The sequence below is a fragment of the Cryptomeria japonica genome, chromosome 1, assembly GCF_030272615.1.
Source record: "Cryptomeria japonica chromosome 1, Sugi_1.0, whole genome shotgun sequence".
Classification (NCBI taxonomy): Eukaryota; Viridiplantae; Streptophyta; class Pinopsida; order Cupressales; family Cupressaceae; genus Cryptomeria; species Cryptomeria japonica.
This window is the reverse complement of record NC_081405.1, coordinates 391,237,300-391,264,836: the sequence shown is the minus strand read 5'-3', so window position 1 is coordinate 391,264,836 and position 27,537 is coordinate 391,237,300. Positions and strand designations below refer to the sequence as shown.

At 35.8% G+C, this 27,537-nt stretch overlaps 1 protein-coding gene across 1 annotated transcript; it reads right to left on the bottom strand.

The window, feature by feature from the left end:
• Positions 1–867: 867 nt before the first annotated feature.
• Positions 868–27,289, bottom strand: LOC131070924 (28 kDa ribonucleoprotein, chloroplastic). Its single transcript, XM_058006613.2, has 5 exons — positions 27,133–27,289; positions 26,403–26,996; positions 2,441–2,542; positions 1,799–2,104; positions 868–1,535 (listed from the first exon to the last, which is right to left on the bottom strand). The coding sequence occupies exons 2-5, from the start codon at positions 26,943–26,945 to the stop codon at positions 1,470–1,472; spliced, it is 1,017 nt and encodes a 338-aa protein (XP_057862596.1). The 5' UTR covers positions 26,946–26,996; positions 27,133–27,289; the 3' UTR covers positions 868–1,469.
• Between the last annotated feature and the right edge of the window lie 248 nt (positions 27,290–27,537).

Genomic DNA, 27,537 nt, shown 5'->3' with positions numbered 1-27,537 from the left:
CCTTCCTTCCTTTTTTTGTTTTAGAAATATTTGTAACCTTCAAGGGAATATATTTGTGTTTCTGTTCATCTCAGCTCATCATACTTCTCCACTAAGAACAAAGAATATTCTTGTTGCATAAATTGTATTCATAATGTTCAAGTTTCTCTATCCGACTGTATCTTGTTTGTCATTTTCTACATAAATATTTGAAGTAAATCCCTCCGTGGGACTAAAGGTCGCGAAAAATTATAGTTTTCCAGTTGGTTCATCAAGGAAAAATGCAAAGAAACTGATTGTTTTGATGTGTCCCTTCGTTGATATCTTTAGCCCTCATTCCATTATATATAAATAGCAGTAATATGCGAGGAGAAGTTCATGCTTCTGGAGATTATCATCTCTCTTGAGATAAGTAAATTGTTTCGTAGGTGCATGTGCTTTCCTGTTTTGCCAGATGTCCATATCTTATTTCTACGTTGTTGCCATTTGACATAGGCTGGGAGCATGTTAAAGTTGAAATGGTAATCTTGAAACTTGCTCTCTTTGTCAGGGTTTAAAATCCTCTGAGGCCCTTTTCAATGAATCCATTTTATGTGTACAGTGTGTAATTTTTTTTAATCAATAAACTCTATGATCCATCATTAGGAAGATTACTTACACAAACAGTCCAAAATGATTACTGCTAACTATTCAGGGTACAGGCTTGAGAATTTGGAATTTCTCTGGGCATTCTGCATTTTTATAAAATGATTAATCTTTATAACAATTTCAATAAATATATTTCACGTACAAAGTAAAATTTCATTGACATCACTGTGCAAGCGCTAAATAAATTTTGAATTAGAAGGTTGATTTTAACAATATTAAGGCTTATATGACAATCCTGAATGAATACTGCAAAGCACAATGATATATATTACAAGCTAACGGGAAAAGCACAACTAGCAAATGTTTATGTTTATGTATACTGCTGTGTCATAATAACAACTAAACACAATACCATGGAGAGATGGAAGGAGGAAGGAGTATACACCCAGCAGAGTGCATAAGAATTATTCTATGAATCTATTGCACTCTAATGAACTAAACAGAAGCTAAAGACAAAAACTCTTAATGCTCAAGTAATGGTCATTATCATCAGAAACAATTCAACCATTTAAATCAGCCAGCCCAACATTTGCATCACCAGTTCCTTAAATATGACTTCCAATGAAAAGATGTGTTCCAGGACTATTCAACTTCTCATTTGTAGATAAGACATAACTGATATGATGGACAAATCTATTTGATCCATACCAATCAGAACTTGCATTTGTGTGCCCTTGGACAATCACAAGGACAGATACGATGCTGAGCTTCTATTCTCCAAATAAGATAGATGGCCTTTTTGACTGGAAGGTAGAAACTAATCACTAGCATAGCCCTTATAATCATAAACCACTAAGAAATCGATCATCCTTTCACTCATTTTGCAATGTCAATCCACAGGTTCAAACTTCAGTTTGGATTGACCTAGATAATGCTATACTCACTCGTATAGATCTGCCTTCCAAATCCTGGACCCACAAAACAGAAAGAGAGATTGAATAAAAAACAGATACACCTAATAAAAAAAGCTCATAATCCTGAAAACAATTTGACATATAGCACATTATGTCCACATTGCTGAACAAATCTTTCAAGATCTGCATTCTTTGTCGACAAGGCAGGAAAAGTAAATTTTGCAGTGGGTACAAGGAATCAAAACAAAGGAAAGAGAATGATAATGGGATGTATCTTTTAAATTATTAAATAGAAAAATGCTAGAAAAGGTAAATACCACTCCATTCATCGAGGATATGGCAGCATCAATATCAGCTTCTGTGGAGAAAGTAACAAATCCAAACCCTCGAGACCTTCCTGTTTCACGGTCAAATACAACTCTTGCACCTAACACATTCCCTACTCTTTCAAATGCACTTCTAAGAGTGTCTGCAGTTATGCTAAATGGAAGATTGCCAACATAAACCTTATGTGGACTGTCAACAAAGTTGCTGGTATAAAAACGTGGCCTTGGCCTTGGACTTCTACTACTTCCTCTAGGAACCTCTGGAAAGTTTACTCGCAAAAAACGGCCACCTACTTCCTGCATTTGTAATTGTTCAGCAATCAGTTTCTCAGTCATCTGCTGACACAAAGGACTACCTAATTATACAAAAAAAAATGCATTGAAGATGCCAGTGAGTTTTCCTTAATTGCATTATATTACCTTACAATAATCACAAACTCAGTTAACAGTACTCCTTTTCTAAACCAGCTATTTAAAAAATTATGAGCAATATCCATACCAGCTGAAGGTCTTCAGACCTATTGTGGAAAACTAGCAGGACAGACAAAACAAAATTGAAATGATCCCTGAATAATGAATACAAAGCTCAGACCAAGAGACTGATATGCACATCAGAAATGTTTCCTCACTTACAGAGCCATTAAACTTTTGAATGGCTGCTTCTGCTTCTTCCACAGTGCTCATTGTAACAAAAGCAAATCCTCGGCTTCTTTCAGTAGCTTTATCATAAATTACCTGCATCCATGGGGCATTTTTGACATTCTGAGTAAGTGAATATAATGAAACAAAATGCTAGAAACAGAAAATCATCTAACTTATTTCTTTAAAACAAAGGAACAGAAAACAAAAAAAAATTCAATAGGAAATAATAATATGGCACCATAAATAGTAAATTTGAAACCAAGTAGAGGTGAAGCAAGCTGCAAATTTAAAGCTCAAGGTTACATGAGAATTGTCTAGACTCTAGCACCCTCTAGAAAATAAAATTGAAAAAGATGAAAATGGCAAAAAAGTGCATGCTTAGCACATACCTTAGCACTATTGACACAATGTCAAAGTGAGCATTCAGAATAATTGAAAAAAAAAACAGAAAAAGAGGAACTAGCAAAACAAGCACACCTAGAACACAATTTGGCATTTTCGACACTAGGTCAAAAGCATGCAACACCCTCACTTTTTTACCAAAGGTGATGAAAACATGAAAAAATAGAAAAGGGAAAAAATGCATGCAAAGGGCACGCATGCACCCTATGATGCCTACCAATGTTAACTCTTGCCCCATCATGTTTAATAAATGATTAATTCATGTATTGTCTATATATTATAATGATGTTTTAATTAGATATTATTGTTGGAAATGTGAATTATAATGATTGGTTGATTTTACCTTTCACTTCGACTATTGTTATGTACTGAATAGATGTGCATAATGTTTGATTGCATTGTGCAGGTCTGGGTGAAATGCAATGGTGATTAATCATTTGTTTGATATTGTAAACCCATCCTACTCTCTGTAAAATAATAAGACATGAGATGTTGAAATCCATAAAACTTGTATCCAAATCAATTGTAAGTCTGGATCCCTATTGACCAACCCTAGTAACATGTTTGCCTATTATGTATTTTCCATTACTTCCTTATGTGCATTTTGTTTGCTAGAAGTGAAATTGATTTAGAGGTTTAGTGAAATGTTGGCATACATGTGAAACAATTAAAAGGGCTTTTAGTCTTAGGAATTATAATATGCTTTTGAATTATTTAAGGCGGCAAATTTTCTTTAAGTTTGGAAAAGTAACAGTCCTTTGGAAAAGGATTGTGAGGCCCTCGAAGTGGATTGAAGTATGTTTGAGCACTTGTTTGTTGGAAAAGGATTCACCTTATGTTTGCGTTGAATTCATAGAGCCTAGAGGTATTCTTCATATTTGTTTTGTTGTAAATTTAATGTGCAAGTTCATAGATAGAGAGATTTTCTATAAACTCGTGGTATGAAATGGAAGATTGTATTGGGTAGTGTGGTAAATCTAGTTCAAGCTTTTAAGCATAGTCGTAAGAAGATAAATCTCCGACCCCCTGGGATGTGTCTCAGGGATTGGAACCTGTTTCCAATACCAGAGACACCTATGAAGACACCCCTACTTGCAAGAGACATCTCGTCGACATTTCCCTACTTTTCATTCAAAATAAACAAAACAAAAAAAACTTTAAAAAATGAATTTCATATGAAAAGAAAAAACAAATTGGAAAAATTGGAAAACATTGTGCTATTTTCCATTTTAACATAGCAAATTCATAAATTATTGAATTATATTTAAAAAATGCCATCTACAAGTACCTGTAATGTCCCCATTTTAGCAGACATGGTTTTTGGGTGATTAGCCTATCATTCTGACCCTCGTAGGCTAATGAGCATGGATAGAGGGTCTCCTGAGGCTTGTATCGTCTCCAGAGTTCAGTGTGTTTCGATCTGGCTTTCGTTTGGTATCATTTGGACTTCATTTGCTATACTTACTATTTAGAGAAAGTTTGAGCTGTTAGAGATGGACCCCTTCTATTTTTAGTAAAGGGGTATGGTCATATGCAGCTTCATCATGTCAGCTCCCAGTTTAGACGGCGTTCAAAAATGTTGAGTATTAATGGAGATATTAATGTTTTGAGCTTATATTATTAAGATATAATATAATTTTATATTATAACTTAAGTAAGGGTCCAAGTATCATTAAAGGGGACCATTTAATTAATTAATTGTGGCTCTTTTACCAAGGTGAAATATTAAATGACAAAGTGAAAATATTATATCATTAAATGACATTTAATATCATTAATTGATTTAATGCCTTATTGGAGAAAATCGAACCTTCATGGGAAATATATATAAGGCTTTTGGAAAGAAGAGAAGGGGGATTGATCATTGTTATTTTTGATGAGAAGACTTGCCTCTTGGCTTTGGAGAAGAAGTTGGGGTTTCTGCAGCTTGTCCAAAGTATCGGCATTGGAGAACGTGAAGACTTCATTGCATCAGCAATCTGAGGGTGTGAGATATTCATCTGAAGTTGCTCCTAGGGTTGGCTTCATCCAGAAGTTGACATTGTGCTGATTGGAGATTTATTTTCAGATTTATTGGCATAGCTGAGGGCATATGTATATGGCAGACTGAGAACATCATACAAAGGGTTTATTTGTTGCTACAGTGTCGTGAACAGTGTGCGTGAACAGTGCGCATGAACAGTGGGCTACAATAGTTCGAATTCTATAGAAGGGAATTTAGAAAGGTGAACAGCTATATATATTTGACACGGGCTTTGCATATGAGGAGAATCAAACCAATATATCAAGGCAGCCATTGAAATTCTAGGTTTTCTATCTATGGTCATTGTATTAGAAAATCATTACTTCATTGCATCATTTGCTATTATGATTATATCATGAAATACTTGGAGGTTGCATATGTTTAATGGAGATATATGTTGCATATTCCACATTCATGGTGACATTCAACATTGATCAGCCACTTAGCTTTCATGCCAATTGTTTGCTTAAATGCCTAATGGTTGTAGGTATACTTTGGGATGCATGACAAGTGTTTGTCTTAATGTCAACTAGCTGTACTAGTTAATTTCAGTCATTACATGTGTGTGTAAAGTTCTAAAACAGCTAGCATATCATTTCTATAACAACTTTGCATTGTTAGAAGCTTTCCATAACTTCAGTTGCAGCCTACAACCCAAAGAAGACAATAAAAATTTCATAACGGTGGCTACAAACATTGTATGCCAAGTGTTTGACAATATTCCTTGGGGTTCAAATAAGCGAAACAGGGTCAGATTAGCCAAGGGATACTACAGTGGTATTAGAGCGGTTTCCTGCCAACCTGTTGGATAGATTGATTCAGCTAGTTAATCATGGTTACTTCAAGTACCCAGAATCAGTGGGACCAGAATATGAAGCAAGTGTATTCCTCATTGGAAAAGTTAAAACAAAACCAGAAAAAGCTGGATGAATTGATTTCACACCCTACAAAACTTGATAGAATTGCTCGGTATATGACATCTATTTTTAAGGATAAAAAGGTGCAACTTGAAGAGAATGTGGTGATTATTGGCACTTAAGAAGTTGTTATCAGTCATGATAACAAGTCTGATTTTCATGACAGCAGCCTTGCACTTGAGCGTAATGATGATTTGAAAGTCATGGAAAGTTCATAAAGTGTTGTGGGAGTGACCTTGAGTATTGGCACTCGTGATACAATTGTCAAGAACGAGGATTGCATGGGAATTTTGGCTCATAAAAGTTCTGATCTACATGACAGCAGTGATGAAATTTTGCATCAGCATGAGAGAGCAGTGACTACACATATGCAAGATGCTTCTATTAAGTTGCTGCATGAAGGTACTCGAGATTTGGGTACTAATGGGGTAATGTGTGATGTGGATTCATGTCATTTTGAGTCTGATTTTTCATATCAGACCTTGGAAAAAAAGTTTGAAGATTCATGCTTTGGCATAGGATCCCAAAATCATGAGTTGGATGGCCATGTAGTTACATTGGAAGTGGAAGTGTGTGAAGATATTGTCATAACAACAACTTCTACCTTGCCAGTTGAGCCATTCTACGAGTTACATAGCAGCAGTACCTTAGATATTGATGTGTGCACAATTGATTGCACACATGATGTTGTTGATCACGAGGTGAGTGATGTTGATTCGGTTTCATACCATAGTGCAGATTTGGGTGGAAAGAATGAGTCACGGGGGTATCATCATCTGGCTGGGCAGTTGAAGGTTAATGGTGATATGATTGCTACAGCTTTGGAGCATTTTGATGTCGCTCGACAAATGTTGGCGACCTTTGGTTGGAGTACTCCCGAGACATATGAGCACGGTGATAGTAGTCTTTCCCTAGCAGAGTTCCATGCACTCCGAGCAGCTATTGGGATAATGAAACAGAATTACTTGCAGTTACTTGCTGATAGGGATTATCTTCTCGAGTGGGATTGCACTTGCTACGATGCACTGAAGGGAAAAGAGGAGGTTGATGAGCTCACCCATGAGCTTGAGGTGACTATGGACTCATTGGAGAGAGCTCAGTCAGCCCTTCGTGAGTCACAGTCACAGGTTGAGGAACTCACCGTGGCGTTGAGTTTAGCACAATCTTCACCATCTGTGGATACAGTTGAGTTTCCTATAGCATCACTTGGTGATGAGTTTACACCCACGGGTTGTAGTGATGGGGGTGTTGAGGATGTGGTTACATCCGTCACTGATGCAGGTACAAGTGACTTAGCTGGGATGAGTATTTGGGTTGAGAGCAGCAGAGAACCACTTGTTGCATCACGTTCTCCCGAGGTTAGTGCTATGACAGATGATACAAGTCAGATTGTTGATAGCTCTTGTGTGGCAGTGGTGGACTCTCCAGAGAGTTGTGTGTTAGTATGCGACGTTACTCCATCCACTTTTCATGGAACTTGCATAGTGTCATCAAGTTGGGAGTATGGCTCTCATGTAGATTTGTTTCCCTCTCCTAGAAGCAAATCTGTTACTTCATCCCATGCAACTAATTTTAGACGCCAGCTTGTTGTTTCTCAGAGTCAGAGTGATCAATTGCAGGTCTTAGAAGATAAGGTTGACTCAGCCTTATATTGTTTTTACTGCACAGATTCATTTATTGAGTACCTTCTTGAGAGTCCTAAGTTTCGAGAGGGTCCACTTGGAGCCACCAAGGATACTCTCATCCGAGGTTCTCTCGCCATCAGGCGTGGTGTGGGAGTAATTATTGATACTCTGACTACAATGCTTCCTAATAGAGATTTTGTGATTGGGTTTGCAGAGAGGGTTACCAGAGCCCCTACCCAATCAACTGTTCTGGGTCAGAGATTGGAGCAATCTCATGATTCCCGTATTGTTAGAGATGAGCCCTTGACCGAGGTTGGAGTGTTTTATCGCAACTACACAGTGAGGAGTGCTCGTCACTTTTCTTTTGATCCACGCGTGGAGGACTTGATGATGCATCGGTGTGGATTGGCTTCAGAATTATACCATCCATTGTGGGATGGAGAGTTACCATTTTCAGTAGATGGAACTAGCAGTTGCAAGTACCCGACTTGGTTGATTGTTGGTGGCTACTTGCTCGAGCAGTGTTCAATTTCCCATCATGCTGATGTGTATCCAATGAAGATTGTTACTCCTATGACACAGAGGCTATCTTTGGATACATAGCTTCGGAGAGACTATGGTGACAATGGGCATGATGGTTTAGTTGGATATCACATCCATGAGGGTTTAGCAGAGGTTGTGGAGAGATGTTGCGTAGCAGATGTTTCCAGGTACTCCTATCTTCACAGTATAGATGGATGTGTGTATAGATTGCACTGGGATCCAGGTGATGACAGAGTTAGTGTTGCAGTTTGGATAGGTCCCATGGGTTGGCTTCACCACATCTCGCATGGTGAAGTGGCGATCAGTGTTGAGCAGTGAAAGTCTGAGGGAGGTTTACATGGCAGATTTCTACCCTGGATTTGGAATCCAGGTATACTATGTGGGACACTAGCGAGTATGTTGAGGGATCCTTTGTCTGCATCCAAGTTCCGGTTGGTGTTTCCTGGTAGGTTTCATTGCATGTACATGGTGTGCATCGTTGGTAGTCTCATTTCAGGTTCTCGTGTACATGATTTGTCTCAGATGCATAGTTCAGTTGCGCATGTGTTAGATGATATGTTTGGCAGCTTATCTTGCGCAATTTTGGGAAGCAAACATTGTCCGTTTTCAGAGTTGCTTCCACTTGATGTTCATGTTCTTGTGACACCTGTTGTTGAGGTTGATTTAGTTTGGCAGGTCTTGTTAGTTGTGCCCTTGGCGTGGGCATTACAAGAGTTGGTTGGTAATACCAGGGACATTACACAGGTCTTCATTTGGGATCCAGGTGGAGGAGTTTATTTGCAGCCGATATTGCTTGGGGACAAGCAATTTCAGGAGGGGCGGACTGTAATGTCCCCATTTTAGCAGACATGGTTTTTGGGTGATTAGCCTATCATTCTGACCCTCGTAGGCTAATGAGTATGGATAGAGGGTCTCTCGAGGCTTGTATCGTCTCCAGAGTTCAGTGTGTTTCGATCTGGCTTTCGTTTGGTATCATTTGGACTTCATTTGCTATACTTACTATTTATAGTAAGTTTGAGATGTTAGAGATGGACCCCTTCTATTTTTAGTAAAGGGGTATGGTCATATGCAGCTTCATCATGTCAGCTCCCAGTTCAGACGGCATTCAAAAATGTTGAGTATTAATGGAGATATTAATGTTTTGAGATTATATTATTAAGTTATAATATAATTTTATATTATAACTTAAGTATGGGTCTAAGTACCATTAAAGGGGACCATTTAATTAATTAATTGTGGCTCTTTTACCAAGGTGAAATATTAAATGACAAAGTGAAAATATTATATCATTAAATGTCATTTAATATCATTAATTGATTTAATGCCTTAGTGGAGAAAATCGAACCTTCATGGGAAATATATATAAGGCTTTTGAAAAGAAGAGAAGGGGGATTGATCATTGTTATTTTTTATGAGAAGACTTGTCTCTTGGCTTTGGAGAAGAAGCTGGGGTTTCTGCAACTTGTCCAGAGTATCGGCATTGGAGAACGTGAAGACTTCATTGCATCAGCAATCTGAGGGTGTGAGATATTCATCTGAAGTTGCTCCTAGGGTTGGCTTCATCCAGAAGTTGACATTGTGCTGATTGGAGATTTATTTTCAGATTTATTGGCATAGCTGAGGGCATATGTATATGGCAGACTGAGAACATCATACAAAGGGTTTATTTGCTGCTACACTGTCGTGAACAGTGCGCTACAGTAGTTCGAATTCTATAGAAGGGAATTTAGAAAGGTGAACAGCTATATATATTTGACAGGGGCTTTGCATATGAGGAGAATCAAACCAATATATCAAGGCAGCCATTGAAATTCCAGGTTTTCTATCTATGGTCATTGTATTAGAAAATCATTACTTCATTGCATCATTTGCTATTATGATTATATCATGAAATACTTGGAGGTTGCATATGTTTAATGGAAATATATGTTGCATATTCCACATTCATGGTGACATTCAACATTTATCAGCCACTTAGCTTTCATGCCAACTATTTGCTTAAATGCCTAATGGCTGTAGGTATACTTTGGGATGCATGACAAGTGTTTGTCTTAATGTCAACTAGCTGTACTAGTTAATTTCAGTCATTACATGTGTGTGTAAAGGTCTAAAACAGCTAGCATATCATTTCTATAACAACTTTGCATTGTTAGAAGCTTTCCATAACTTCAATTGCAGCCTACAACCCAAAGAAGACAATAAAAAATTCATAACGGCGGCTACAAACATTGTATGCCAAGTGTTTGGGGTTCAAATAAGCGAAATAGGATCAGATTAGCCAAGGGATACTACAGTACCCATGTCTCCTATTTCAAAAATAGATGTACCGGTATTGGTACCAATCTCCTGTACCAATATCAATAACAGTCTCCTTACAACCATGCTTTTAAGGGAATCTTAGATTGGAAAGGATTGTTGTAGAACAATTTGGTAGTTTTCGAACTTTACATATTTTCATTTTCAAAGTTTAAGAAATTTGGAAAATATGAATTTTATACCCAAACTCTTGCGAAATTTTTTAAAATTTTATATGGTTGGATATTGTTGTTGGGTGAATTCAAAACAAGAGGGTATTTTTAGAATTTTTGGATTGATTGTATTTCAAATTTTATGAAAAATTGAAGGTTCTCTAATGGTGGAACATAGATAATAGAGAAATTTTGAAAAATCTTGTATTATTTCTTTTTGAAATTTGGAACTTGTGAATGGTTTTTATTTTGAGGAGTAATGAGTTTTGCCATAGGATAAGATTGTTTGCTCCTTGGGAAGCATGCTTGAATAAAAAACAGATTTACCAATGCTCAACTCTAGTATTTTATTTGGGGTTAAAGCATGAATGATTAAATCATTATGTTAGGCATGGAGAAATAACTAAATAAGTAAAGGCTTGGATTGGCAATGATTGCTCTAACTCTATTAAATTTTACCTAGGGTTAATACATGTTAGATTCATTAAATTAATAAAATATGGGTTCAATTATTTGTTGCAGATTTTGTCATTGATGTTAAAGGTTGGTTTCTGAAAAGAGAATTGGAACGAAATATCTTTGAACTACTGATTATTCATCAGATTTTGGTTGAGCTACTTGCTTACTTGATTGAAATGCCTGGGTATCAGTTTGAGTTACTTGGCTGTCAACATAAGCTGGTTGCTTGTCCACTTAACCTGCCAACTTGTCTATTTCCTTTTGACACATCATTGTTTGAATTTTCAAACTCACAATGGCCTGAAGTTGATATTTCTTTCAAACTTCACAATACGTGTATTTGGAGATAAATGATTCTACACTATTCATGGGATGCTTCATAAAATGTTTTGTTCAATAGGTTAATATTTGTTTGAGGTATGCCGGCAAGGTTACAGGTCAACGCATAATGAACTATTTTTAGAATACATTATTGGCTTATTGTTTTTGGCAGATCGTGGTTTTATTTCAGAAGATTGTGATTGTATATGTTTTGTGATGGCTTTAAAAACATCATTGCTGTAACACCTGGATGAAGGCATAAGTTTGAAATGATATCGGAACCAAAGAAATTGTTAGGCTGGTGAAGTAGCGCCAGATGAAGCGATGATATAAATTATTATTCCTGAAGGCTGCCATGGTATCTTTAATTACTGTGACCCTTAACGTTCTAAAAGATTGACTACAGGATGGATACGGGAGTGAGGAGGTGTGGTATTTAAAATCAATTTGAATGAGACGTGCTGTATGAAGTAATAATTGAATGCAGTCAACTTATGGGGAGCTATAGATATACCAGTTTTGAGAGTTTTATTTATAATAATGATGTGGTAAAGCGTTTCAATTCAGCTAGTGAGTGGAAAATAAAATTTAAGATTAAGCAGAGGAAGAAATAAAATTAGAAGCAGCAACAATAATAATATTGGGAGTGTGAAATAAGATCGTGAATTAGCGTGTCTGTGCCGTGAGTCTGACATGAGTATTAGCCAGGCCGTAAAATAGCTAGGAACTTGAAAATAATTTGAGATGACAGAAATAAAGGTTTGTGGTAGTCGATGCATTAATAAGTTATGCCTTCGTGGTGTGTAAGGATTTTCAAAAGCGACTTGAAGGAGGTTGTGTGCTACAAGTTTATAGCTGCATAAAAGAAGTGGAGTACTTGCTGCAATCTAAATGAATTAAAAAGGGAGAGGTCGATTTTAAAACGTAGTATGGAGGATTTTTAAAAGTTCGAATGCTGCAGATTTTAAATTTTTCTTAAGATGATTAAAGGAGGTTATGCAGTGCATTCTGAAAACTGAGACTGTGTTATGTATTGCCTACAGCTGATTATATGAAAGTATCCTTACGGAGTTCTTTAGCAGATTGGAAATCAGATCGATGAAGTGGTGAAATAGAGTCTTCTAGATTTGAAGTAGTTAAATATTGTAAAGAAAAAATTTCGAGGTTGGTGCCTCACATTTAGCAGTGTTGTTCGTGATTTTAGAAGAGTTGGTGCTCTTAGTGAGTTGGTGCTCACTTTTGTAATATGGGTTGGTGCCCCGGTTCAGCTAATAAATTCTATGTCGTGGTTTATTACTCAAAAGGGTTTTACACGAGAAATTTGGAATTTGTGTTTTACTGTTTGTTGTTCCCTGTTTTATGTGGTTTCATTTTAAAAAGTTTAAAATACTAATTCACCCTCCGACCCCCTCTTAGTATTTTTTGTGTGCTTTGCAATTGGTATCACAGCAGGATACCTTAAAAAATAGAGCTTAAAAGCTTGGAGGTTGATTCTGATAACACAAATGAGAGCTCTTGAAGATCTTGCTACAAATAAAGCACCTTTATCTGATGGCTCCAACTATGCATTCTGGAGTATGCGAATGTGAGCTTATCTTATGTCTCTTGGTTTTGATGTTTGGAATAATGTTGTGTTTGGTTACACAATTCCTTCAGTTCCTCCAACAGATGCTGATGGAAAGGAGTTTGAATACAATTTAAAAGCCATAAATGCAATCTTATGGGGTTTGTTTGAGACAATTTGTGAAAGTTATGCATTGTGATACTGCTCATGATATTTGGGAGAAACTTCAAAAACCATATGAAGGAGATGACAAGGTTAAGAAAGCAAAGCTTTAGATTCATGGAAGACATTTTGAGAGTCTCAAAATGTAGCAAGAAGAAAATGTTGCTGCTTATTTTCTACAAGTAGATGAGGTTGTAAACTCTCTTAAGGGTTAAAGGAGAAAAGATTGAAGACACTATTGTAATTCAAAAAAAAATTTGGTCTCTTCCACTGAGATTTGAAGCAAAAGTTTCAGCAATTGAAGAAATGAAAGAACTTTATAAATTGACGGTTGATGAGCTTCATGGTATTTTAACAGCCTATGAGATGAGGACAAATTCTAATTCTTCATCCAAAAGGGAGACAACCCTTAGCCTCAAAGAAAAGTAAAGAGAAGGAATGTGTGTCAAGTGATAGTTCTAATGGAGAATCTGATTTTGAAGAGACATAATACTTCACAAGAAAGTTAAAAAAGGGTTTTGGTAAATAAAAAGGCAAATTGCCTTTCAAGTGTTTCAATTGTGACAAGGTAGGACATTTTGCAACCAAATGTCCATATGAGAAAAGTGAGGATAGCAGCTATGAAAATAATTCTAAGTTCAACAAAAAGAAATACAAGGGAACGGAAAAGAACACTCGGAATTTCTAAAAGAGTCTCTATTCTAAGGAGGAAAGTTGTTCATCGGATGATAGTGATGAGGAATCCTTAAATGATGAGATTTTATTCATGGCCCTAAAAGAAACTAACATTGAAAATCAAGAAGATGAACACTATTTTGATGCAGAGGGAGAAGTGGATTTGAACAAGAGCTAATAAGTGCTCTAAATGAAATCAAGAAACTTAGAAAGAAAAATCAGAACTTGAAATTGTTGCTACAAGAAGGAAATGAAGGAAAGAACAAAACATCTCAAGCCTTAGAGGATGGAGAGAAATTGATAATTGATTTAAAGATTCAAATTGAAGAAGCAAAGAAATTTGAAGAAAAATTTAGAAGTCAACTCAAGCTTAAAGAAGAAAATTGTGAGAGACTTGAAGCTAAAGTTGTTTCTCTTAGGAAGTTGGACAAATCTTTGATGCAGCCGAATCACGAGAAAATAGATCAAAAAAGCTTCATGTCCTTGGACAAGATTATGGACTCCCAAAAATATTCTACTAATAAGGGTGGAGTTGGCCTTGAAGAAGGTCAAAGTTCAAAGTTTACAAAAGAAGAACAATAGAAGAACAATGATAACAGCACAAAGGATTCACCTTCAAAAGTCACAAATAAAGGTTTCAAAAGGCCTCCCATCTCAAGGCAAGCACATATGACTAGGTTTAAGAAATCTTTCTTTTATGGTTATTGTTTCTCTTGCAATTACTTTGGACACAAAGCAATCAACTGTAGAATGTTTGCAAGAAATGATTTCAGATTTATGAATAGGAAGTATTTTTCTCCTCCAAGGAATTATAATGCTATATGTTGTAAACGTAATAACTTTGGTCATATTGCAAAAGATTGGAAAAGTGGCATGGTATATTTCTCTAAGAAGGTTGATACAGAGGACAAAGCAAAGGAGGGTACCAAAGTTTAAAGGAAGGACGAGAAACAAGTCCCAGTAGAATCCTTGATTGTGCAAACAGTCTCTCTTGCACAAAATGAAAAGGACATATGGTATGTTGATAGTGGTTTCTCTAAGCATATGACTGGAGATAAAAGTAAGTTTTTGACTCTCAAGAAGACAAATGGAGGTAAGGTGAGATTTGGTGGTAACTCATCAGCCAAAGTGGCAGATAAAGGCACACTTGTTTTAAATGATGGTAAGACAAAAGTTGAGAATGCTTTATATGTTGAAGGTCTAAAGTACAACTTATTGAGTGTGAGTTAATTATGTGATCAAGGACATAACTTGATTTTCAATTCAAATTGTTGTGAAATTAGTAAAAATGGTAAACATGTTGGTGCAAATAGGGCAGCTAACAATCTCTACATTCTTGATGATGTCAAAAGTGAAAAGTGTTGTTTGAGTCAGCTGGATGAAACTTGGCTATGGCACAAGAGGTTGGGACACATAAATTTTGATAGTCTGGTTCAGATCAGCAAAAAGGAAGTTGTTAAAGACATGCCATAGCTCACTAAGCCTTCAAACACGATTTGTAAAGAGTGTCAACTTGGCAAACAAACAAGGAAGAGTTTCAAGTCTAAGGAGCATTCAAGCACAAAACCTCTTGAGCTAATTTATATTGATTTGTGTGGGCCTACAAGAACCACAAGTTTGCAAGGTGAGAAGTATTTTATGCTTTTAATTGATGACTTTTCAAGAATGACTTGGGTTGCGTTTTTTAAGGAAAACTCAGAGGCACTGTCATGCCCCCTCCTTGATCATTATATATATATATATATATATATATATCCTAAATGAAGCAATTATTATTATTAATTAATATATAATTACCAACAAATGGTTATTTAACATTTATTCATTTTTAAAATATTATTAGTTAATTAATATTCATTATTAATAATATTCTACCGAGCAAAAAAGATATTCTTGAAATATTCTAAATTAATATTATATTAAAAACATAATTTATATATTTGTTCACTATGAAGACAATCATCATGGCATCTCAATTCTACTTGAAATTATACTGACAGAAGATAAGAGCCAATAGACCATAAAATATCAACATAATAATAGTCGACACTAGCATCTGATCTGTCATGTTTTAGTATCATGTTAAGTATTGACCAGAACTAGAGGAAACCGATAATCATGTATCTCTGATGACATCAAGCATTATACAATACAGATCGGAAATCGATTAAGGCATATACAGTGGAGGAAAGCAAAAATATCGATGAAATAGGAGGCATTGATTGATGTTAATAAACAGCGATTATAAATTGTGAGCAGTGCTGATAATGGATAGAGATTCTTTTATCAAGGGCGTTGTAATATACGATTACAAGTAGACCAACCAAGGCATCCTAACAAGTATCGATTAATAATTTAGATTAAACGATATTCCTTGATCAACAAAAACATTAGCTATGAAGAAGTTCGATTGGGAAGAGAGGTGTCTCATCGAACTCCAAAGAATGCCATCCTTTCGGGTGAGAGGTATATGAGCAGCTTCAAACAAATTCAATCAGGGAGGATTTAAAAAAGAGGACTCCGACCAGGTAAGTCACGTAAAACTCTATACCAATAGAATAATAATGGCAACAATGTATGAGGAGATGAAAATATAATATCAGCAATAAAGATAATAGACAGACTAGTATTTTCTGAACATATACAAGTATCATCAGTTCATTAATCTGTCAATAAACTACAGAAAGTTAATGATATAAATCTGAGGGTATGTATTAATAATAAGGAAAAGGCCACGGGAATTCATCTTTCTTGATTAATGCATTTTGGGATAAGTATGTTTAATATATGAAGCCCCATAATGTCTTTATGCAGAATTTGAATAATAATACTAACATAGACTCAAATATGTATTATGGTAGTACATAATTTCATGACAGTGGCAGAGATCTGACATGCGTCAGTTCTGTCTGCCATTACCAGCTACTAAATATATTAATAACCAATATTTTTAACCAATGATAGTATTAATAATTTATAGAATAGGTAATTAGCAAGTACATAAATTATTGGTAATATTATTTAATTCATTTATTTATATATATATATATATATATATATATATATATATATTCCAATCAGAATAAGGAATAATATAAGGGTTATAGATATAGATATTGTTATGATAATAGATATTATTATAATGATTATAATTAATAGAATATTTTTTAGAAACTGCTCTGTAGTAACACATAATAATTCATATGATTAAATATGTAAATGACTTATAAATGAATCAGAATAAGATCATTTATCTAGTATGGTAAATTAGCAAGTATTTGATAGACTAAAGAAAGAATATCACAGATTTGTTTCATGTTTAGATAGACAAGTTAGTTTAAGTCATAAGTACTTTGAAAAAGATTAATTATGATTAAAATAGACCAAATCCTAGTAGAGGACATTACAGGCACTTGAGAAGTTCAAGGCTTTTAAAGCCTTAGTTGAAAATGAGAAGGGGCTGAAAATCAAATGCTTATGTTTAGGCAATGGAGGAGAGTTCATATGTAATGAGTTTATAAACTTTTGTGCGAAATCAACAAAATGATGTTTTTGAGAGGAAGACTAGATCAGTCCAATAAATGGCTCATAGCATGATGAATGAGTCTAAGGTGGATGATTATTTTTGGAGAGAGTCAATCCATACTGCTGTTTATATTCAGAATAGAGGGCTGATTAGAGAAAAGCATAACAAAACACCATACAAATTGTAGAAAGGCAAGGCTGCTTCAGTTAATTATTTTAGAGTTTTTGGTAGTCCTTGTTACATTAAGAGGGATGAAGACAATATTGGGAAATTTGATCCCAGGGCTAATGAAGGTATCTTCTTAGGATACTCTTCCAAGAGTAAAGCTTTAGATGTTTTAACAAAATATTACACAAGATTGTTGAAAGTGCTAATGTAAAAGTTCATGAAAACACTAACACATGTGATAAGTTGCAAAATGGTGATGATAGCTCTCAAGGAGATGAAGTAGAAAGTGTTGTTCAACAATCTTCCTCAAATGTACAAGGTGGGATAGCAAATGGAAATTTTGAAAATACAATTATACATCTGATAGTGTTCAACATAAGGCAGATCATGAAGTATATTGAAGTGAAGGTTGTGAGAAATAGTATGGCAGATTTATAAGAGTTTTATGAGGAGATTGTATTCAGTTTTGTGACATGTTCATTGTCATAATAATAGTAGATTGGAGAAGGAAATATAATCAGATTTGTGGAGAGAAATAGTATCTATCATCCATTGAAGAATTCGTAGGTTGGTGCCTATAAAATAAGAGATTGGTGTCTCTTGCTGAGTTGGTGCTCAGTTGTGGGAGTTGGTGCTTCCAATAGGTTGGTGCCTACAAATTCAGAAGTGGGAGTTTGTGCTTCCAGTGGGTTGGTGCTCAAAAACTAAGTTAGGGGTCGGCGCCTCTAGTAGTTTGGTGCCTACAAACATTGTAAAGGAACAATTATATAAAAACATTAATTTGTTGTGGTTTTCTCCCATTTGGGTTTCCACGTAAAACATTGTGTTATTGTGTTCTTACTATGTGCATGATTGTTGAAAGATAGTGAATAATGCTATTATGATTAATAAAGTTTAAATTGTTAAAGCTCATTGTTATACTGATTCAACCCTTCCCCCCCCTCCCCCCCTCTCAGTATAACCGTGTGCTCTTCAATCAGAACTGTTATTAAGTTACAAGCAGTAACATCCTTGTTCCTGGCGCTATGCATGGGGATGTGCTTAATATGTATGCTTAGAATATGAAGCCTAAAAATATTCGTATGCACAATTTAGCATTAATATTAATAATATTAAAATAGACTATAATATGTATGAGTCATACTTAATTTCATATATATTCATAATATCGAAAGACAAATATATTCCCAGTCTGAGTACTTAATCAATTCTAATTCTATTCCCCAAGGGAGACGGATGTTGTTAGAGAGAGGCAGAGTAAATCAACTCCAAGATAAAAGGGCCCCAAGGATGAAAGGACTGACATTCCCGACATCTAGGCTGAATTAGGGAGGTGGTGTTATAGCGCCCTAGACAAGCCAATGCCCTTTTTTGGGATTACGAATGAGAAGGGATTAGGAATTAGGACTGGAGTAATGACAACATTAAGTCGAATCATGGACGACTTTAATTATCTACTCTGAATTAATGTAATATATTAGGTAGCAATACATGTTTTCCTTTGGGAATTGACAGCCTATAAATAGGGGACATTACACACAGGATACTTTTGAATGCTTGAGGAAGAAGTTGAGAGTGATTTCACTCCATTTTTGAAGTGTTGTTCTAACTCAAGGAGAGTGTTTATTGTCACATATTATGCCCTATTTCAGTCTTGCAGATTGGTATTAGTCATTGATGTCAAAAGGGGAGTAGTAATTCAGGCAGAGCAGTATTGTTTTGGTTTCAGGCTTGTTGCAGATGGAGTTGCGATCAATGACAAAGGGGGAGTTTGTTGCAGATTTTTTCATTGATGTCAAAGGTTGGTTTCTGAAAAGAGAATTGGAATGAAACATCTTTAAGCTAGTGATTATTCATCAGATTTTGGTTGAGCTACTTGCTTAATTGGTTGAGCTGCCTAGGTGTCAATTCGAGCTACTTGGCTGTCAACTTAAGCTGGTTGCTTGTCCGCTTCACCTGCCAACTTGTCTATTTCCTTTTGACACATCATTGTTTGAATTTTCAAACTCAAGGTGGCCTAAAGTTAATATTTCTTTCAGACTTAACAATACGTGTATTTGGAGATAAATGATTCTATGCTATTCATAGGATGCTTCATAAAACATTTTGTTCAAAAGGTTGAATATCTATTTGACGTACGCCGGCAAGGTTACAGGTCAACGCATAATGAACTATTTTAAGAATATGTTATCAGCTTATTGTTTTTGGCAGATGGTGGTTTTATTTCTGAAGGTTGTGATTGTATATGTTTTGTGATGGCTTTAAATGGATTATTCCATTAATGCCTAGGTGAAGGCGTAAGTTTGAAATGATATTGGAACTGAAGAAATCGTCAAGCTGGTGAAGTTGTGCCAGATGAAGTGATGATATATATTATTATTCCTGAAGGCTATGATGGTATCTTTAATTACTGTGAGCCTTAATGTTTTAAAAGATTGACTATAGGATGGATACGGGAGTGAGGTGTTGTGGTATTTAAAATCAATTTGAATGAGACTTGCTGTATGAAGTAATAATTGAATGCAATTGACTTATGGGGAGCTGTAGATATACTGGTTTGAGTGTTTTATTTGAAATAATGATGTGGCGAAGCGTTTCGATTCATCTAGTGAGTGGAAAATAAAATTTAATATAAAGCAGCGGAAGAAATAAAATTAGAAGAAGTGATGGTAATAAAATTGGGAGTGTGAAACCGTACAACCTAAGTTGGCTTAGTGGTGGAGAATTTGTGCTCTTAAAAGAGAGGTCACAAGCTCAAATCCCACAAGGGGGTAGGGTACACCTTATCGGCTTCCGCCCATTACCTATCAAAAAAAAAATAGGGAGTGTGAAATAAGATCATGAATTAGCGTGTATATGCCTTGAGTCTAACATGAGTATTAGCCTAGCCGTAAAATAGCCGGGGACTTGAGAATAATTTGAGATTACAGAAATAAAGGTTTGTGGTGTTCAATGCATTAATAAGTTATACTTGCATGGTGTGTGCCATTACATTTGAAGATTTGGTATTGTGGAGTTTGAATCAGGTAAGGATTTTCAACGATGACATGAAGGAGGTTGCCTGCTACAAGTTTATAGCTGTGTAAAAGAAGTGGAGTACTTGCTGCAATCTAAAAGGATTAAAAAGGGAGAGGTCAATTTTAGAATGTACTATGGAGGATTTTTAAAAGTTTGAATGCATGCTACAGATTTACAATTTTTCCTAAGATGATTCTGAAAACTGAGACTGTGTTATGTATTGCCTACAACTAATTTGAGAGTGCTGATTATATGAAAGTATCCTTACGGAGTTCTTTAGCAGATTGGAAATCAGATTGATGAAGTTGTGAAACAGAGAATCTTTTAAATTTGAAGTAGTTAAATATTCTAAAGGAAAAGTTTCAAAGTTGGTGCCTCACATTTGGTGAAGTAGGTGCTTCACCAGTACTGTTCATGATTTAAGAAGAGTTAGTGCTCTCAATGAGTTGCTGCTCACTTTTGTAATCTAGGTTGGTGCTCAAGTTTAGCTAATAAATTCTTTGTGTGTCGTGGTCTTTTACCCGAAAGGGTTTTCCATGAAAAATTCGGAGTTTGTGTTATACTGATCGTTGTTCCATGTTTTATGTGATTTCATTTTAAAAAGTTTAAAATACTGATTCACACCCCCCACCCTTCTTAGTATTTTTTGTATGCTTTTCATTATTAATTAGGAAAATATTTAAAGGAGAATACATCATCTTTCAACTCTATTTGGATTTTATCTAGAGTTGATGCAAAGGTTGTAGGCAAGAGATCATTACTTTCCAGAAACTATTAAAAGAAATGCATCCGTTGTCATGGGTGCTAGTTGAGATATTCATGTTTCCATAAGGTCAATTTGTGTCTTAGAAGACCAAGGCAAAGACACTCCTCTTAGGCCTCCCTTTCTCTTCCTCTTGTATAAATTGTAACCCTTGTCTGGAAACAATTTGTGAAATGACACCATTCTTGATTGCATTGTGCATTTATGACCAATCATGTATGCCATGTTTATGTTTGCAAACATGGCATTTGCCTCTTAGTACAGAGGGTTGGCCTCAAGGTCCCACATGGTTGGGTAGCGTTGATCACCGTTGGACCACATGATGGTATTGTAATGGTGCATCTTGGAGAGCATGCAGGGATCTCATCTCTCCTCAATTGTTGACTATTGTAATTTGTCCATTTCAGAAACTTGGGCATTGGTGAACTTTTGTTAAGGTGTGGAAATGTGGCAATTATATATTTATATCATCTCAGTAATGGAGTGTGATCCATCCATTTGTCCCTTGTAGTCATGTAGTGTTATTAATTTAATGAGTAACTGAATCTTTCTTTGGGATGAAATATATTGATAGTATGTAAATCCCAATGTGTACTTATGAAGGAAAATAATGAATTAATCATGCCATGTTGTATTTTAGGTGATTGTAAATGTATGGAAAATAGAAATCAAAAAGATATTTTAGAAGCACATGTTCCTCCAAAAGTCTTTTTAGGATACGGGCATAAGGGTCTTTATAACACAATCAATAATTCCCTTCACTTTCAATTAGGTATTGCTCTAGCTTCTTTGGGAGTTGTTATATACTTGGTGGTTCAACACATGTATTCTTTACTTGCCTATGCATTCATCGGACAAGATTTTACTACCTAATTATAGTAACCATTTTGAGCACCCATTTTCAAGACCCATTTTGAGCACCCATTTTGGGCACCTATTTTGAGTACCCATTTTGAGCACCTATTTTGAGTACCCATTTTGAGAAGCCATTTTGAGGACCCACTTTTAGGACCCATTTTGAGTATCCATTTTTTAGACCCATTTTGAGCACCCAATTTGAGGACCCATTTTGAGCTCCCATTTTGAGGACCCATTTTTGAGTACCCATTTTTTAGACCTGTTTTAAGAATCTATTTTGAGCAACCATTTTGAGCAAACATTTTGAGGACCCATTTTGAGCACCCATATACAAAACATGGTACAAAATAGACTTTTTCAAGGAAACTACAATTAGTTCATAGTTATAAAGTTCACATAATATAATCATCCTAAATTATTTGTTTATAATCACAATATACATCTTTTATTTATATTATACCCCTACATACAGTAACTAATTATAAATTTTAGGCTGGAATAATAGATATAATCTATTAATCTTTTAAATTCCTGTAATCTACTTTATTTACTTATTTCTTATGCTGATCTCCTTTCTGCTGTTTTTGCCTTAATTCCCAGTCAGATCTTATTCATTTTATTCCTTGATGCCCTCAAATGGATTGGTCTCCCCCACTATTATATCTTCCACGGTGGGATGAATAGTCACCACCTTATTTACCATCGCAACCCTTAACCAAAGGGTTCATCACTTCCATCGCTACCCTAAAACCTTTCACTAAGTTGGCCCTTTGATGAAGAACTCCATCACCATCTAAACATTATTCATGCTGCTGCTCAGGGGGAATAATTCTGAATCGGCCTCCAGGAAAAATAATCCTGAGTCAGCCTCTAAATGACATTTATGCTTGTCACCTGGGATTAATATAAAGTGAGGCTGCGACTTGTTTTTTGTGTGCAATATTTTATGGCGGAGGCATGACAAGCACAATGTCTTAAATCGATTGAACAGTATTGGGTTTCTGTCCCTTTAGTGTTTTGCATTCCTCGTGCCTTTTGGCATATTATGTCTTGCAAAACTAATGCATTGTTGGCATGTCTTAAAGGGGTTACTTTCTCATGAAGATTATGTCATAATCCTAGATTGAAATCCTTGGACCCGAATCTAGGACACTTGACTTAGGATAATAATCCATTGAATCGTTTAAATCTCCTTTTGTTTTGATTTTTAGTTTGAGCCCATAGTTCTTGGGCGAGAAGTTTACTTGTTGCTTTAGCATTGGTGGTCTATCCCACTAATTTTTTGTCAGAGGAGACTGAGGCATTGATTGGCCTTGAAACTCCCAAAGCTTATGATGGCAATGAAGGGTTTGTTAGTTCATTTGGTTGTTAGGTATTTACGTTTTCAAAAGGTGATATGAGTGGGAGGCTAAAGGCATGCATTTTCTTTCCAAATTTATTTTCAAGAAACTTGTGCACCATGCTTTTTCTTGTGCCTATTTTGGTGGTCGAAGGTTTATGGGATAAGTGAGAGAGGTTGTCAATTACAATTTTTTGGTAAGATAAAAGGAACCAAAAACAAAGAGAGAACTTATGACATGGAGATTTTCTCATGGGATTCAGGATTCTGCTTTTCTAATGGTGTATATGGTTGTAATGTTGGCTGCAAAATGTTTTGTGGGGCCAAAGTTAAGAGGAGGTTGTTTCTATCTTGGGGATGCTTTGACGGTTGCTCAAAGATTGACCTAGAGCTAGAAGAAAGGACCTTGTGAGAACAAGACTTCTGTGAATCAATTTCTTCGACGTTTAGCATCTTTTGTATGTCAGGTAAGTTATGTAATGGTTCTCCTTTGTCATTCCATTGTTCTGCACTACTCCATTGAATGAACATGAGTCTTTTGTACTATACCTTTGTGCAAATGTACCTTAGATCTATGCTTGTTTTAGTGGTATTCTTTCCATGCTCATAAGGCTTGTTGAGTTGATTTCTTTGCATAAAGAGTTGATAACCCTCTAGTTGCTTATTATGATAAAGGATCTCTTGCCTTTGTCACAGGCAAACAATTTCAAGGAGGGATGATCAAGTAATTTTGTGTGTGCAAAGACAAATCCTCTGCTAGACAAAGAACTGCATGAAGTCTAGTAAGGTGATTACATGATAAAAAAGACACCCCTAAGGAGGAGCACCAAAGAAGCAGGTTTGAATCTTCTAAGAGTTACTTTTGTGTCACTTACAAAACAGTGTTAAGAAAGATGGGCAAGACAAGACAACATTGAAAGAGCACATGACAAAGTTAACTACATATATTGAATGCCTGGTGTAACCATTACCCAGCTTCTTGACTTCACAACCATGGACAACACAACCGAGCCTAAACTAGATAAGACTGCTGCATATGTTTGTCCAATGGATACACGGATAGAACAGCTATTCATCGAAGGCCTAACAGCCATTGATTAGTCAGTGAAAATCTCCGTAATATTACTTTATTTCGATGGTGTCTCCCACTTGGGGAGCATATCCTTTATGGCATTGGCCACTCTCTACTAAATTCATGATATACTTCCAAAATTTTCCATATGATTCCAATGATTATGATTACACAACAATTTTTATCACACATTTCACTAACAAAATCTTTTCTAATGATGCTTTAGGATCTTCAATGATTATGACACCCGCATCTTATGATTCTATGCGTGTCCATGTTTATGCTAACCACAATCATATCTTATGCTAATATGCTTTATGATAATTATGCCTTTTTCCTAATGCTTATCATGATGAAATCTTACATTTCTTTGTACTTACAAGATCTCCTATCTAGCACTTGTGGCTACTTCCATTAATGGCCCTATTTGGGAGCATCATTGGCGGCATCTTGCTGCCTATCATCCATTGTGCTTTCATGAGCATTACTTAGCATCTTTTTATTCTATCATATGATGATATTTTTATATACCTATATGATTATTGAGATTCACAAGATTAAATTTTTTTCACATATTTTTTCTACTTTCTCCAAGATAAATTGCATTCTCTGCATGCAAGGGAGCATACAAATCACTAACATTCCTTCTGAAGTATGGCAACATTTGTTGCCCCTAGGTGGTATATCCTTGGTCCACCACAAATGGAATACCTCTCAATCCCTCTTTCTATTTTTCTTTTATTTTGATTTTATACAAAACGTTCTTGTTTTAAATGCCGATATGATGCTGCTTACTGAATTTTTTTATATTTTGCAAGATCCCGAGGCACTCATTTCAAGGGAGTGTATATCGAGAAGCAGCATCCATATTCTTATCCATATCCTTTTTATGAGTGTTTGGATAAATTTGCATTCATGTTATAGGCTTGATTTTACTTTGACATGCATCCTCGTGGTGGTTTGCACACTAGTCAAAGTGAGGGTAAAACATAATAGTGAAAATTGCATACCTTGCACTTTTCCATTTTGTTTTGGACTTGCTGAGACGGTTATTCCTTACACCGTGACAAACGTATAGGTGACATGATTTCTGCTAAAAGTTGGCACATAACCCAAACCAAAACTAATTCCATTTGTATTCACTCCCAGGGATTAGACTTGATCCTCAATTCTATCTTTTCCTTACCCAAGGTCAAATCTGCAGTTTGTGCAATTGACCCAAGTCATTTGCAAGATTTGTAGGTTCTAGTTTCAAATTCAAATTTTGTAACCCTTCCACAAAATGTTTTTATGTGTCCTTTGGATATATTTTAAAGAACTAATCTGAGTTCATTTTGATGATTCTAAAGTATTCATCCAACACGAGCATTCAAGAAACATTTGTTTGCATAATCAACACATTCATTATTGTCCTACCTGCTTGCATCAACATCTAGGGCATCTATTGCCTGTATCATTTCCGAAAGTCATTGACTCGATATCCTAGGAGTTTGACCAAGGGGAGACATATTCATGTTGTTAGCAAGCTCTAGGCCACAAAACCAAGGTTTTTATATAAAAACAAAAAGGCATTCAAGGCAAGCTTAAAGAGAACATTCAACGATTTACTAAGATCGGATCCACACTTATATAGATCAGATCTGCATGTGTGCAATCGATCCCACAGTTGCAAAAGTGACCCATAATAACAGACAATGATTTTACAGATCCCTAGGCTTTCATCTCATCATTCTGGATAGATAGGATTCATTTCAACAGCTCCTATAGTAATTTAGGAATTATGTTTGTTTACATGATTTTAACCTGGAAATTTTTTAAGATGGTATTCTCTCTATTTAGTATTTATTTAAAAAGATAATTTTTATAAAATACATATAAAAAAATGGAAACCGTAGGTGATTTTGTTAGTGAAAAACCAAGGATGACGAGAGAATTGGCACATTACAAACCTTTTTAATTTAGTGCTTACTAAAAATATGCATGACGGGGGCAGTTGGCACATTGTAAGCCTTTCTCATTGCTTAAACAAGTGACAGAGACCAGACCTTACCTCCACCATCTCGACAACCCCACTCTCCTCGAAGATTCTAGCCAACTCTTCACTGGTAATGTCAAAGGGAATATTACCCACATACAACTTAGTACCTTCAGGAATTGGAGAGTCAATCTGCTCGTATGAGCCCTCGCTCTCACTCCCTTGCTCTGTATGGTCCTGTCCAGAAGCTTCAAAACTTCCTTCCGTCTCTTCTGACTCTAAAACTTCTCCATCTGAGAGTTCTTCTGATACAAAGCCCTTACCTTCCTCCTCATCTATAACTTCCGTTGATGGAACTCCCTCTGACCACGCTGTAGCAGATCTGAGAAAACTCCTACTTTTGTTGCCCATAACAGGGATAATGCAGGACAACCCACGAAGGGCATAAGAGACTGCTACTGTTGCTCTGGGTTTTGTCAGCATTGCCACACTGAAACTAGGGTGACCCTTCACACATGGTGAAACAGTAAGACCCCCTCCCGTTGCTGCTGCTGCCAATGATTCTAATGAAGGGGGCAGTTTGTGGGTAGTTGCCATGGAAAAGCAGGAAGCTGCCATCTTTTACACTACCCCGAGGTAGAAAAATCCCACCGTCTCACAACTGAATTCCTGCAGATAAGTTTCTAGATTATTCCGATTGGTCTTAACCAACAGCCTGATTCTCCAAACTCTACTACCAGTATCCAAACGGATAAATACTAAAAATATATCTTTAAGAATTGGCAGCGTTCACGACAATACATACCTTTCTGCTAAAGCATTAGAAATCGTCTTTGAAAGCGAACACAATTGCTGTAACTACCTCTATACCCGACAGTGCAATCTGAAGGCTTCGAACCAGCATGTACGAAAGACCACGGGGAGCGAAGGAAGTTAATTGTAAAGATATAAGGTCTTAAAATGGATAAGATGTCCTCGTGCGGTTTGTGGTAAACCAAAACCTTATGCCGTAGTTGTTCTTTCTTCGAGGAGTAAATCACACCAAATAAAATGTAATTAAACACAAATAATGTTGGTGGTCAAGTATTAATTCTTTTAAATGAAAGAATTGGAATAAATAACTGTAATAAATGTTGAAAAATTAAATATGAATTTATCAAATAGTAGAATAATTTTAATAAAAATCTTATTATGTCAAAATTCCATAGAG